The 14,395-nt window shown below is 43.5% G+C and overlaps 1 protein-coding gene across 1 annotated transcript in view; it reads left to right on the plus strand.

The window, feature by feature from the left end:
• Positions 1-5,826: 5,826 nt before the first annotated feature.
• LOC111951897 (transmembrane protein 150A-like) overlaps positions 5,827-14,395 on the plus strand; it is a 59,903-nt gene continuing 51,334 nt past the window's right edge. Inside the window, exons 1-2 of the mRNA XM_023970217.2 lie at positions 5,827-6,243; positions 6,504-6,768. Of these exons, the coding sequence (XP_023825985.1) occupies positions 6,704-6,768 (65 nt within the window). The 5' untranslated portion in view covers positions 5,827-6,243; positions 6,504-6,703. The remainder of the gene's footprint in view (positions 6,244-6,503; positions 6,769-14,395) is intronic.

Genomic DNA, 14,395 nt, shown 5'->3' on the forward strand with positions numbered 1-14,395 from the left:
ACTGGCGCGTATGACAAAAACACTTGTACTAAACGAAAGATAATGATCTGTTTTAAACAATAGATTTTGGGAGATCGGGATGACTATAAGCGTTAATGCTAAAATCACCAATCTGAGGTAAAAACGATGTGTATTTCCTGTAATTCACGTGTGGTGAAAACGTTAATCTGTGTAATGTGAATAACACGTTCTGTTTAATAACACGTTCTGTCTAATGTGAATAACACGTTCTGTCCACGATAGGGAAGTTACCGTAATATAACGTAGTAATTCAATATTTTCTATATGATAATAAATTTAACACACACACACATTTTCACAACAATGACATATATTTCTTCCTATTTTAACCATTGAGAAACATTTTAAATGCTCCTAAACACAATTTAACCAGGATTTAGATTAGATCCCGTGTGGCTGTTGGTAGAGCATGGCGCTTGCGATGCCAGTTTTGTGGCTTCGATTCCCATAGAAAAAAAGTATGAAGACGTATGCACTCACTACTGTAAATTGCGCTGGTTTAAAGCGTCTGCTAAAAATGTAGATCGTCCATTGGATCTGTGCAGCAGGCAAAAAATGTTACTTCCCTATGTAGAGGGTAAATAGGTGAATGACATTCTGCATATGGCTAATAAAAGGAGAATATGATGATACTGTAACGACCCTGGGTTTATAACCGCGGAAAACGACTCTGCCGCACGAGCATGCTTTTGCGGCACAGTCGATAGCGCGCCGGACCTCGTGCTCGAAGGTCGAGGGTTCGAGACCTGCTCCCTGCTGTTTCATCACAATACGTTTGTATTCATTCCCACTATTTCCGTAGAATAGGAATCAAAGTAAATTATGTTATGCTTACTGGATGAAGTAATGTAAACTACTACTAGATAATCTGCCTCTGAAGCTAATCAGGGTTGGTACCTGGATGGGAGACCAGATGCTGCTGGAAGTGGTGTTGGAGGGCCAGTAGGAGGAAAAAATATCCCAATGCTCCATTGGGGACATTGCCCTGTGTAGGGTGCCGTCTTTCGGATGGGACGTTAAACAGGGGGACTGAATCTCTGTGGTCACTAAAGATCCCATGGCACTTATCGTAAGAGTAGGAGTATTAACCCTGGTGTCCTGGTTAAATTCCCAATCTGACCCTCATGGCCACCTGATCCTCCACAGCTTTCAATTGGCTCATTCATCCCCCCTATTCTCCCCTGTAACTATTCCCCAGGTTGTTGCTGTAAATGAGAATGTGTTCTCAGTCAAGTTACCTGGTAAAATAAAACTAATATGAACACATGAAGGTGTTGCTACACCCAGTGGTGGAAAAACACAGAACATTTATGATTAAACGAACATTGACAACTAATCATGTGTAAAAATAAGAGAAAACTGGAACTTGTATTACAGTCATTATTCCTATAGGCAACTATAAGGAAGCAACAGCATAATTACACTGCATATTACACTGGTAGTTCCTCTGATGTAGGGCCTTGTTTGGTCTATCTGGTTGAAACCTCCTGGCGTAAAGGTTAAGTGTTGGATTGACAGTCTCAGGGTCCTGTGTTCATGTCCTGTTTGGGGCTACTTCCCCCTGAATATGCAACGACCCTCCCACTCTGTCTGCCGAATTCTTTCTCTCTGCTCTTGTTTTCCTGGGCTCTGTTGCGTGCATAGATGGTGATAATGAAGGGTGTTGAATGGTGCCAAAGCAAACAAACAAGCCACAAAATGCCACAGCCAAAATCCAACAGTGTGTCTGCGTGGAGTCTCCTCAATATATGGGGGAACGGTGTATTTATCCCCAGGACACACCTGGGCTCGGGTGTGTCCCGGGGATAAATACACCTTTCCCCCATTCATCGAGGAGACTCTCCACACAGACACACTTGAATTTTGGCTGTGGCATTTTGTGGCTTGTTTGTTTGGCACCTATATGTGACGAGCTGACCTTGACCAAACTACTCTGAGGGCTCAGGTGTGATGACGTCACATGCCAGACTAGGAAAGGACAGGGGTTTCGGATAATATTTTTCAAAGCACTCATAGTGCTTTATGATATATGGTGGTTGGATTGGTGGATGGTCAGACTCGTATTCAATTAATGCAACTAATTCAATTCTCTTCAATCCCAGCCCCTGTGTGAGGAGGGTTTGTCAAGGAGTCACTGCTACTGGGAGGTGGACTGGAGAGGAACAGATACAGACATCACCATCACCTACCAAAGCATCAACCGCAAGGGCAACAGCATGCAGCCTGGGGTGGAATGACAAGTCCTGGAGCCTGTACTGCTCTGAGGACAAATACTCCTTCGTGCACAAGAACCAAAGCACAGATATAGCCAAGCCCAGGATGTCAAGGGGAGGAGTGTATGTGGACCAGAAAAATGGGTCTCTGGCATTTTACAGTGTATCTGATAGCTTGAACCTCCCTCACAAAGTACAGACCACTTTCATAGAGCATCTCTACCCTGCCTTCAGTCAGTGGTGTAAATATAATTGAAAGTACTACTTAAGTAGTTTTTGGGGGTATCTGTACTTTACTATTTATATTTTGGACAACTTTTACTTCACTACATTCCTAAATAAATAATGTACTTTTTACTCCATACATTTTCCCTGACATGCAAAAGTACTTGTGACATTTTGAATGCTTAGGACAGRAAAATGGTCAAATTCACGCACGTATCAAAAGAATATCCCTGGTCATCCCTACTGCCTCAGATCTTGCATTTGTAAATTATGTCTGAGTGTTGGATACATAAGTATATTTTAGCAATTACATTTACTTTTGATACTTAACTTTATTTAAAACCAAATACTTTGCTTTTTCTCAAGTAGTATTTTACTGGGTAACTTTCACTTTTACTTGAGTCATTTTCTATTATGGTACCTTTATGTGGATACTTTTTCCACCTCTGCCTTCAGTGTGTGGGGCTTTAGTGGGAACAGCTGAAGGGAGGTCTTGAACCAGTGATCCTACGGTTTCAGAGAAATCTCACTAAATCTGTGCCATAAAGGTCCAACCTTCTTGTAGTTGTATGCTTACATACAGGGAGGTTATACAAGCATATTGTATGAAATTTAAAAGTATTGATGCTCATTATTATTTATTGCCTTACCTCCTTACGCCATTTGCACACACTGTAAATATACTTTTTCTATTGTGTTATTGACTGTACGTTTGTTTATTCCATGTGTAACTCTCTGTTGTTGTTTGTGTTGCACTGCTTTGCTTTATCTTGGCCAGGTCACAGTTGTAAATGAGAACTTGTTCTCAACTGGCCTACCTGGTTAAATAAAGTTGAAATAAAAATAAAAAAAATTATAAAGTGTGGATATTTGGTTAATGCTGTCACTACAATATATGAATTACATTGTAATAATTACAGAGAGATACAATGTTGTTTTATTGTGAAAAAACATGTTTTTGATTAGAGGAAAATACTAATAAAATGTTGCGAAAGCTTTGAGATGAGTGATGGGTCGGAATGTACTCTGACAGTTTTGTGACACAATTACAAATTAGTGTTGCAATGGAGTTGCAATGACAATGTTCTCTAACTGTCCGTTCTTGTAAATGTATCACAAATAAAATGAAATAGCTTTTGAATCTAAGAAAGAACTGTATTGACGTTATACTAAAAACACACTTAATGCAAGGTTCAATTTACAGCCAAGCACCAGTTTTTCATTAATAATTTAGGAGGTTTCGAAGCACTAGGTGGCAGTATAAATGCATTCAATCTTGCACTGCTGACACCAATGCATTTACATTGCGTTGGAGTCATCGGATCTTCATTTTGATTAACTGAAGGGAATTGATCGTTTTGGAAACCTTGAATGGAGTGAATGGAAGCATATCAAACACAAGTGATGATGAGTTCGATATCACTCAAAGCATGCACGGACCAACTGTCAAGTGTCTTCACTGACATTTTCAACCTCTCCCTGGCCGAGTCTGTAATACCTACATGTTTCAAGCAGACCACCATAGTCCCTGTGCCCAAGGAAGCGAAGGTAACCTGCCTAAATGATTACCGCCCCGTGGCACTCTCGTCGGTAGCCATGAAGTGCTTTGAAAGGCTGGTCATGGCTCACATCAACAGCATCCTCCCGGACACCCTAGACCCACTCCAATTTGCATACCGCCCCAACAGATCCACAGATGACACAATCTCAATCGCACTCCACACCGCCCTTTCTCACCTGGACAAAAGGAACACCTATGTGAGAATGCTGTTCATCGACTTCAGCTCAGCGTTCAACACCATAGTGCCCACGAAGCTCATCACTAAGCTAAGGACTCTGGGACTAAACACCTCCCTCTGCAACTGGATCCTGTACTTCCTGACGAGCCAACCCCAGGTGGTAAGAGTAGGCAACAATACGTCAGGACAAGAACCTCTCGCTCAATGTGAGCAAGACAAAGGAGCTGATCGTGGACTACAGGAAAAGGCGGGCTGAACAGGCCCCCATTAACATCAACGGGGCTGTAGTGGAGCGGGTCGAGAGTTTCAAGTTCCTTGGTGTCCACATCACCAACGAACTATCATGGTCAAAACATACCAAGACAGTCGTGAAGAGGGCACGACAAAGCCTTTTCGCCCTCAGGAGACTGAAAATATTTGTCATGGGTCCCCAGATCCTCAAAAGGTTCTACAGCTGCACCATCAAGAGCATCCTGACTGGTTGCATCACCGCCTGGTATGGCAACTGCTCGACATCTGACCGTAAGGCGAGGGTAGTGCRAACGGCCCAGTACATCACTGGGGCCAAGCTTCCTGCCATCCAGGACCTCTATACCAGGTGGTGTCAGAGGAAAGCCCGTAAAATTGTCAGACTCCAGTCACCCAAGTTATAGACTGTTTTCTTTTCTACCGCACAGCAAGCGGTACCGGAGCGCCAAGTCTAGGACCAAAAGGCTCCTTAACAGCTTCTACCCCCAAGCCATTAGACTGCTGAACAATTCATAAAATCGCCACCAGACAATTGACATTATTGATCCCCCCTTGTACACTGCTGCTACTCACTCATAGTCACTTCGCCCCCAACTACATGTACAGATTACCCAAACTAGCCTGTACCCCTGCACACTGACTCGGTACCAGTGCCCCTTGTATATAGCCTCATTATTGTTATTCCTTGTTACTTTTTATTATTACTTTTTACTTTAGCCTACTTGGTAAATATTTTATTCTTCTTGAACTGCACTGTTGGTTAAGGGCTTGTAAGTAAGCATTTCACGGTAATGTTTACACTTGTTGTATTCGGCTCATGTGACAAATAAAGTTTGATTTGATTGATTCCGTTCCAGCCATTACTATGAACCTGCCCTCCCCAATGAAGGTGCCACCAACCTCCTGTGGTTTGAAATAGTCATGAAGATGGATGAATGAGTGCTGAAATTGTTTCTCTATGGATTTAGATGTAATGTATATGACGCAATCGTGTACCTTCTACTAAGCTATGTTTATTTCATGCCACCTATTTGGTTTGACAAGAAGTTCTACTTTCCAGGCAGACTATTGAGATGCACCATGGTGTCAAAAATATACCACAAGACATGCGTGCCGAAAACGGTTATTGGGATGTAGGCCTAGTTAATACACTGAGTAACAGACTGTTGTCAACAGTGTGACCTAAATTCACAGAATAATGAGGAGAACCATTTTTCTTAAAACAGGAACAAACGAACAAACAAAGCATTAGTCAAACAAACAAATCAGAGCTAAACTGCAGGCTCGAACATCGATGCATGTGGGGGCGCGAGAAATCTAATAGGTTCGCTTGATTTAGTTCACCCGACCGTCGGTGAGCGGAGTTCGTCATTTGTGGCCATTGGATATTCAGTCGTTTTCTGCACCACTTGTCCAACCGGGCGAGATAAATTGAACGTACCCAGTCTCCCCGATGGGGGAGGAGTTGCGCTCAACAGCTGGCAAGCCTGCTTTGATGATTTTTGACAAAGCTACCTCCCCACGGAGATACACGAAACACCGTCGGTTCCCTCAGAAAAGACACACACTAATTGTCCAATTCAAAGAAGAAAAACGAACAAGGGGGACTTAACTGTCAAAATATTCAAAACGAATATATACTGACCCGTTGGTATTTTTCGTGAGAAACACAGGAGAGATTTGCCTCGTTTAAAGATGCCTTTTTGACAGAGCTGTTGCTGCTATAGGCGCTCGAGACGAGAGTGAGGTGAAACGAAAGTTGGGAGCAAAAAACGAATCTTTCCAAAAGGGAAACGGTAAGATGCTGAGAATCTATCTTATCTTTATTTCCTGTAACAATTGGCTAGAGTTGATAGGCAATTTAGCATCAAACCGCTAACTGAATAATTAATATATTGCTGCGAAAGTGTCGAAAAAGTAATCTTGTGTGTTTACACTGTTTAACCAGTTGACTATAGTCACCCATACCTAACTCATCTGTCCAGATTTCATAATAGCCAATAGTGACAACACGATGATGGTGATGTTGAGTAGCCTATCTTCTTCCTCTTTCCAGACTGGACACGTCGCCTCTCCACTCACTCCCTTTCCTCGCCTTCAAGTCACAAACACGTCGGCTGAGATGCGGCTGCCAGTTACCTGGAGTTAAATGCTAGTCCATGAGAGGAGAGTGCGAGTTTGGCCAAGGACGAGGAGAAAGAAGAAGAGGGCTATTTCCTGAAACAGAGGGACCGAGGGACAGAGCAGGGAGAGGACATGTCTTTTTGGGTCATACTACCTGTTAGTCTGCCTTCCTTGACCATCACTGGAATATGGGTTGTGTGAGTGTTTCTGCTTTTTGTTGATCTTTTAAGCCAACTCAAAATAGTCCATTGTTGTTTGGCCCTTTGGCCAAAGGCACAACATGTCTGGCACAGAATCTCAAACAGTCAGTCAGTGGCCAACTGTCATACAACATCAAAATACCATGATAAAGCAATCCACAGCCATAGTTTTATATAGATTTTTTTTATACCTGACATTTCATGGCAGGATTGGACAGTATCTAGTCATGCAAACCAACTGTGCCAACCACCACCACTGCTCTGGTCATAGAACCTGGCTGCATAGCTGCTGTGCATTCCAGGGCTCCATGGTCATATGAGTAGATTAGTTCTCTCCCCAGGCCTGCATGTGGCCTTAGATCACTACTGTCTATTATAGCTTGGGCTGTGATTCATCTCTCCCTCTCTCCCTCTCTCAAAATAGCAGGTTCAGGTAGACTGTAGGCCTATTGCTACAGGCCTCCCTATTCAATCCTTTATTAGGTCTAGGTCTATGTGAAGTCACTTGGGGTTGAGTCCTTAGATGAGTGTCTAGGGGTGACATTTGTCCTGCTCGAGTAGGGCTTGGAGGGAATGAGAGGGGATGAAGTTTCAAGTTTTGTCACGTGCACAAGTACAGTGAAATGCCTTTCTTGCAAGCTCTTTCCTGTAATCAATATCAGTAGTGCTATAAAGTAAAGTAGAACAAAAACATATGAGAAATAGAAATAAAAACACAAGAAAAGTAAKCTATATACAGGGTCTGCTCCAGAGTCAGTAGCTATATACAGGGTCTGCTCCAGAGTCAGTAGCTATATACAGGGTCTGCTCCAGAGTCAGTAGCTGCAGTGTTAGGGGTATGTATAGGGGTAAGAATATGTATAGGGGTAAGAAGACTAGGCATAAGGATATGTGATAAACAACAGAGTAGACACATTAGAAAAAGAAAAGACGTAATGAGGGTGGATGGAGAGACAGAAAAAGAGTGAGGAAGGAGGGACACTGAGGGAGGAGGGGGCGTTGGCTGCTGTGTTGCCGCCAGATTCCTCTCACCTATTTCCTTCCTGTCCAGTGGGACTCACAAGGGCACCCTGTCTCCCAGAGCAGTCAAGGGTCCCTTTCCTTGAGCAGCGTAATGTGAAAGGGCACGCTTTGTTACGTAACCCCCCCCCAGTGGGGGTAGGATAAGTACCACAACCCACACCCACATACAAACACTGTACCCTGTTCTGCGCCATGAAATAGCTACTGAGAACTAGACAATAATTTTGTAGTAGAGTCCACTCAAAGCTAGCCAGCTTCTTACATAGATTCTTCCATCAACGTTTCTGTTTGCAAATGTTTTTTTTCTATTTAAAAAGCTGCATGTAAATTGGCAATTCAGTGCAGAGGCCTTTTTCCATGCTCTTCTCAATGAGGAAAACAGGGAAAATTAAATATTAAATTGACCTTTTAGGTGTAGCCTGAGGTAACCTGCACAGATAGTCAGCCATTAAGCTCCTCTCTGTTTTCTTTCAGTGGATGACATCTTGGATGCTGATTTGATTACAGAACAACAAATGATCGCAGCACTTTCTCCGATGACATTTCATCTTCATTTAATTTATCATGGGGCAGTAAGAGTTTTTAGATTCAACAGTCTATCTACATTTCTGTTTAGTGTGTAGTTAGTTGTCCATGACGAAACTGTTAGAAATAACCATGATAATTATTTTGTGGTGTTCCAGAATGTACAGATTCTAGAAGTTTCCATGGTAATTGAATATAATGGCACCGGAGGGAATGGCGGCTGTTTTACGGGCTTCAGACCAATTGTGCTATTTTGTTTATCTTTTTGCGCTGATCTTAACTTTTTCCTACATAATGTTTCCGCTATTGTTTCATATGACCGAAAAGAGCTGCTGGACATCAGAACAGCTATCACTAACCTCGATTTGGACGACGACTTCTACTTCAATGAGTCAGAGTTCGAAAGACACATTGACTATCGTGGACCAGGCCCAAATCCCCGACACTCCAAATAAAGAGGAGGAGGAGGAGGCGGTGCTATAGAGGCCGGCGTGCGGGATACCTGGCGAGACTTATTGCCTCTACCCTCCGTTCTATTGGCGGACGTGCAATCGCTGGAGAATAAACTGGATGAGCTCTGTCAAGACTATCCTATCAACGTGATCTGAACTGTAATATCCTATGTTTTTCTGAGTCGTGGCTGTACAAGGACATGGTTAATATAAATCTAGCTGTTTTTTCTATACGTCGGCAGGACAGAGCGGTTGTGTCTGGGAAGCTCAGAGAAGGGTGTGTGCGTCTATGTTAACAACTGATGTGTGATCTCTAATATTAAGGAAGTCTCGAAGTTCTGCTCGCCTGAGTTCGAATACCTCACAATAAGCTGTAGACCACACCATTTACCAAGAGACTTTTCATCTATATTTTTCATAGCTGTCTGTTTACCACCACAAACCGATGCTGGCACTAAGACCACACTCAACAAGCTGTATAGGGCCATAAGCAAACAAAAAAATGCTTACCCAGAGGCGGCTCTTAATGGTCGGTGACTAATGCAGGAAAACTGAAATCTGTTTTTACCTTATTTCTACCAGCATGTGACACCAGTGACATCACCTAGATCACCTTTACTCCACACACAGAGACACATACAAAGCTCTCCCTTGCCCTCCATTTGGAAAATCTAACCATAACTCCTGATTCCTGCTTACAAGCAAAAACTCAAACAGGAAGAGAACAAGAGGAACCCAGTTTTGTAACCGTCGGTGTGTAGTTGTGCGCTGCCAAATACAGAAGGTTAACCCATCTTATAAACTGAGTTGTTTAATATACTTAGTACTCAATACGGGAGTGGTCCGATGAAGCGGATGCTAAGCTACATCACTGTTTCGCTAGCACAGACTGGAATATGTTGAGGAGTTTACCACATCAGTCACCAGCCATATTAAAAAGTGCATTGAAGACGTTGTCCCCACAGGGATCGTACGTACATATCCCAACCAGAAGCCATGGTTTACAGGCAACATTCGCACTGAGCTATGGCTAGAGATGCTGCTTTCAAGGATCGGGACACTAATCCAGAAGCTTATAAGAAATCCTGCTACATCCTCCGACAAACCATCAAACAGGCAACACATTAATACAAGCCCAAGATCGAATCCTATTACACCGGCTCTGACGCTAGTCGATGTGGCAGGGCTTGCAAACTATCACGGATTACAATGGAAAACCCAGCCGCGAACTGTCCAGTGACACAAGCCTACCATACAAGGTAAATACCTTCTATGCGCACTTCGAGGCTAGTAACACTGAACTATGCATGAGAGTTGATGTAAGACCTTTTAAACAGGTTAACTTTCACAAGGCCTTGGGCCTCCCGAGTGGCGCAGCAGTCTAAGGCACTGCATCGCAGAGCTAGCGGCGTCACTACAGATCAGGGTTGGATACCGGACTGTGTCGCAGCCGGGCCACGACCGGGAGACCCATGAGGCGGCGCACAATTGGCCCAACGTCGTCCGGGTTAGGGGAGGGTTTGGCCGGCCGGGATGTCCTTGTCCCATCGCGGTCTAGCGACTCCTGTGGCGGGTGTACAGTGTGGCGGGTGTCCCATCCCACCTCCTGTGGCGGGTGTCCCATCGCGCTCTAGCGACTCCAGTCACCAGGTGTACAGTGTTTCCTCTGACACTGGTGCGGCTGGCTTCCCGGTTTTGCAAGCAGTGTGTGAAGAAGCAGTGCGGCTTGGCGGGTTCGTGTTTCGAGGGACGCATGGCTCTCGACCTTCGCCTCTTCCGAGTTCGTACGGGTGTTGCAGCGATGGGACAAGACTGTAACTACCAATTTGGATATCACGAAAAGGGGTAACAATGTAAAAACATTTCCCAAGACCTTTAACCTCTCTTGGGTAGGGGGCAGTATTTTTACGTCCAGATGAAAAGGATGCCCAAAGTAAACTGCCTGTTACTCAGGCCCAGAAGCTAGGATATGCATATAATTGGTATATTTGGATAAAAAACACTAACGTTTCTAAAACTGTTAAAATTTATGTCTGAGTATAACAAAACTGATATGGCAGGTGAAACCCCAAGGACAAACCATCCCCCCMAAAAAAGACAATTTCAGCCTACCACTATTTTCAATGGCTATCACTTTTATTATAAGGCCAAGTCCTCCCAGATTGCAGTTCCTATGGCTTCCACTAGATGTCAACAGTCTTTTAGAAAGAGTTTCAGGCTGGTTATTGGAAAAATGAGCCATGAATTGTAGTTTTTCTAGGTGGCTCCCATTTTGGCTGTAGTGTTTCCAAGCGCGTGGAAGAGAGTGCGTTCTTTGGTATTTTTCTCCGGTAAAGACTAACGATTCTCCGTCTTAAATTTGATAGGTACCCTAATACGTAAATAAACTAAGGTTTGATTGTAAACGATGTTTGACTTGTTTGGAAAAGTTTATTAGGGAAACTGGGTGGATTATTGACTGAAGCGCACCAGCTAAACTGAGTTTTTATGGATATAAAGAAGGACATTATCGAACAAAAGGACCATTTGTGATGTAACTGGGACCTTTTGGAGTGCCAACAGAATATCATCATCAAAGGTAAGGAATTTTTTATATCGCTATTTCTAGAGAAATTGCCCTTAGGCTCTAACCAAACCACACTTGGTGTTATTTTAACTTCAAGATATCCATGAGTTCACAAAACAGAGTTTGAGGAAAGTGGAAAACTGGTTGAAAACAGTTAGTCAGCCCAGCTCAGCGAGACRGGACTGTTCAGGTTGAGTGAATGTGATGATTGTGTTTCCCTTTTCTAACTGTCCTCTTTGTTTTATAAACCCTTCTGCTACAGTGTCTTGCGAAAGTATTCACCCTCCTTGGCATTTTTCCTATTTTGTTGCCTTACAATCTGGAATTACAATAGATTTTTTGGGTGGGTTGTATCATTTGATTTACACAACGTGCCTACCACTTTGAAGATGCAAAATAATTTTGGTGAAACAAACAAGAAATAAGACAAAAGAACAGAACTTGAGCATGCATAACTATTCACCCCACCGAAGTCAATACTTTGTAGAGCCACCTTTGGCAGCAATTACAGCTGCAAATCTCTTGGGGTATGTCTCTATAAGCTTGGCACATCTAGCCACTGGGAGTTTTGTCCATTCTTCTAGGCAAAACTGCTCCAGCTCATTCAAGCTGGATGGTTTCCGCTGGTGTACAGCAATCTTTAAGTCAGACTACAGATTCCCTATTGGATTGAGGTCTGGGCTTTGACTAGGCCATTCCAAGACATTTAAATGTTTCCCCTTAAACCACTCGAGTGTTGCTTTAGCAGTATGCTTAGGGTCATTGTCCTGCTGGAAGGTGAACCTCTGTCCCAGTCTCAAATCTCTGGAAGACTGAAACAGGTTTCCCTCAATATCTCTGTATTTAGTGCCATCCATTCCTTCCCCACATCATGATGATGCTGCCACCACCATGCTTCACTGTGAGGATGGTGTTCTCAGGGTGATGAGAGGTGTTGGGTTTGCACCAGACAAAGTGTTTTTCTTTATGGCCAAAAAGCTCAATTTTAGTTTCATTTGACCAGAGTACCTTCTTCCATATGTGTGGGGAGTCTCCCACATGCCTTTTGGCTAACACCAAACGTGTTTACTTATTTCTTTCTTTAAGCAATGGTTTTTTCCCCGGCTACTCTTCCGTAAAGCCCAGCTCTGTGGAGTGTACGGCTTAAAGTGGTCCTTTGGACAACAGTCCCGTGTGGCTCAGTTGGTAGAGCATGGCGCTTGCAACGCCAGGGTTGTGGGTTCATTCCCCACGGGGGGACCAGGATGAATATGTATGAACTTTCCAATTTGTAAGTCGCTCTGGATAAGAGCGTCTGCTAAATGACTTAAATGTAAATGTAAATAATCCTATCTCCGCTGTGGAGCTTTGCAGCTCCTTCAGGGTTATCTTTGGTCTCTTTGTTGGCTCTGATTAATGTCCTCCTTGCCTGGTCTGTGAGTTTTGGTGGGCGGCCCTCTCTTGGCAGGTTTGTTGTGGTGCCATATTATAAAAAAATAATAAAAAAAAATGGATTTAATGGTGCTCTGTGGGATGTTCAAAGTTTCTGATATTTCTTTATAACCCAACCCTGATCTGTACTTCTCCACAACTTTGTCCCTGACCTGTTTGGAGAGCTCCTTGGTCTTCATGGTGCCGCTTGCTTAGTGGTGTTGCCCCTTGCTTAGTGGTGTTGCAGACTCTGGGGCCTTTCAGAATAGGTGTGTGTATATATTGCACACAGGTGGACTTAAATAATGTGACTTCTGAAGGTAATTAGTTGCACCAGATCTTATTTAGGGGCTTCATAGCAAAGGGAGTGAATACATATGCACGCACCACTTTTCAGTTTCAAATTTATAGAATTTTTTGAAAAAAGCAACAAAAAAATTCACTTCACCAATTTGGACTATTTTGTCTGTCCATTACATGAAATCCAAATAAAAATCTATTTAAATTACAGGTTGCAATGCAACAAAATAGGGAAAACACCAAGGCACTGTACCTGAGTGGCCCATGCAGGCGGAGGACACTCAGGAATCTTTTACAACCTGTGTGTGTGGAAGAGAGCTGTGAAATTCTGGGTCTGTGTGTGTGCCTCCCATTCACACCTACCTGTCCAAGTTCAACTTGGTGTGTGTGAATGGCAGCGTAGCATACACAAGCTGACTCTTGTATTGTGGAGAAGTCCCTGTTACTGGGCTCGTGCTTTGATGCTCTTCCCCTCTCGCTCTCTTTCTCCCCCTCTTTCTCTCTCCATATTTCCCTATCTGTTGTCTCTCTCTCTGGCCTAGTGATGATGGTTATTCATGGTTGCCATGGCATCAGATGGCAGAGTTTGTGTTTACCAAATGTAATTTATTTTGGGGTTCAGGTGGTGTGTGTGCAAATGTTATGTCATGATGCCCCTAGTAGGGAGAAATCACTATTTTCTCCTTTTTGACGTTATGGAGGTTTTTGACCGTATTTTATGTTTTTAAATAATGAAGTTCGAAATCTGACCCCTGAGCATTGTCAGATGTATGCACACAGGAGGACAAACTGTGGGTGTTTCTCAATATGCATACTCCACACTCTCATGCTCCGAGTGCATTCTCTGAGGACATTCTCTTGAGTACGTTCTTGTGAGGACGAAGAACACATGACATTTGAGAAGCACCCCCCCCCCCCCCACTGTATTACCTCACGCTGCCCCTCCCTGTGCTTCGGCTTGCAAGCCTCCCCCTTACTCCTCCAAACATAACGATGGTCATTAGGGCCAAACAGTTCTATTTTTGTTTCATCAGACCAGAGGACATTCTCCAAAAAGTACGATCTTTGTCCCCATTGTGCAGTTGCAAACCGTAGCCTGGCTTTTTTTATGGCGGTTTTGGAGCAGTGGCTTCTTCCTTACTGAGCGGCCTTTCAGGTTATGTTGATATAGGACTCGTTTTACTGTGGATATAGATACTTTTGTACCTGTTTCCCCAGCATCTTCACAAGGACCTTTGCTGTTGTTCTGGGATTGATTTGGACTTTTCGCAGCAAAGTACGTCATCTCTAGGAGACAGAACACGTCTCCTTCCTGAGCGGTATGACGGCTGCGTGGTCCCATGGTGTG

This window comes from Salvelinus sp. IW2-2015, linkage group LG25, assembly GCF_002910315.2.
Source record: "Salvelinus sp. IW2-2015 linkage group LG25, ASM291031v2, whole genome shotgun sequence".
NCBI lineage: Eukaryota > Metazoa > Chordata > Actinopteri > Salmoniformes > Salmonidae > Salvelinus > Salvelinus sp. IW2-2015.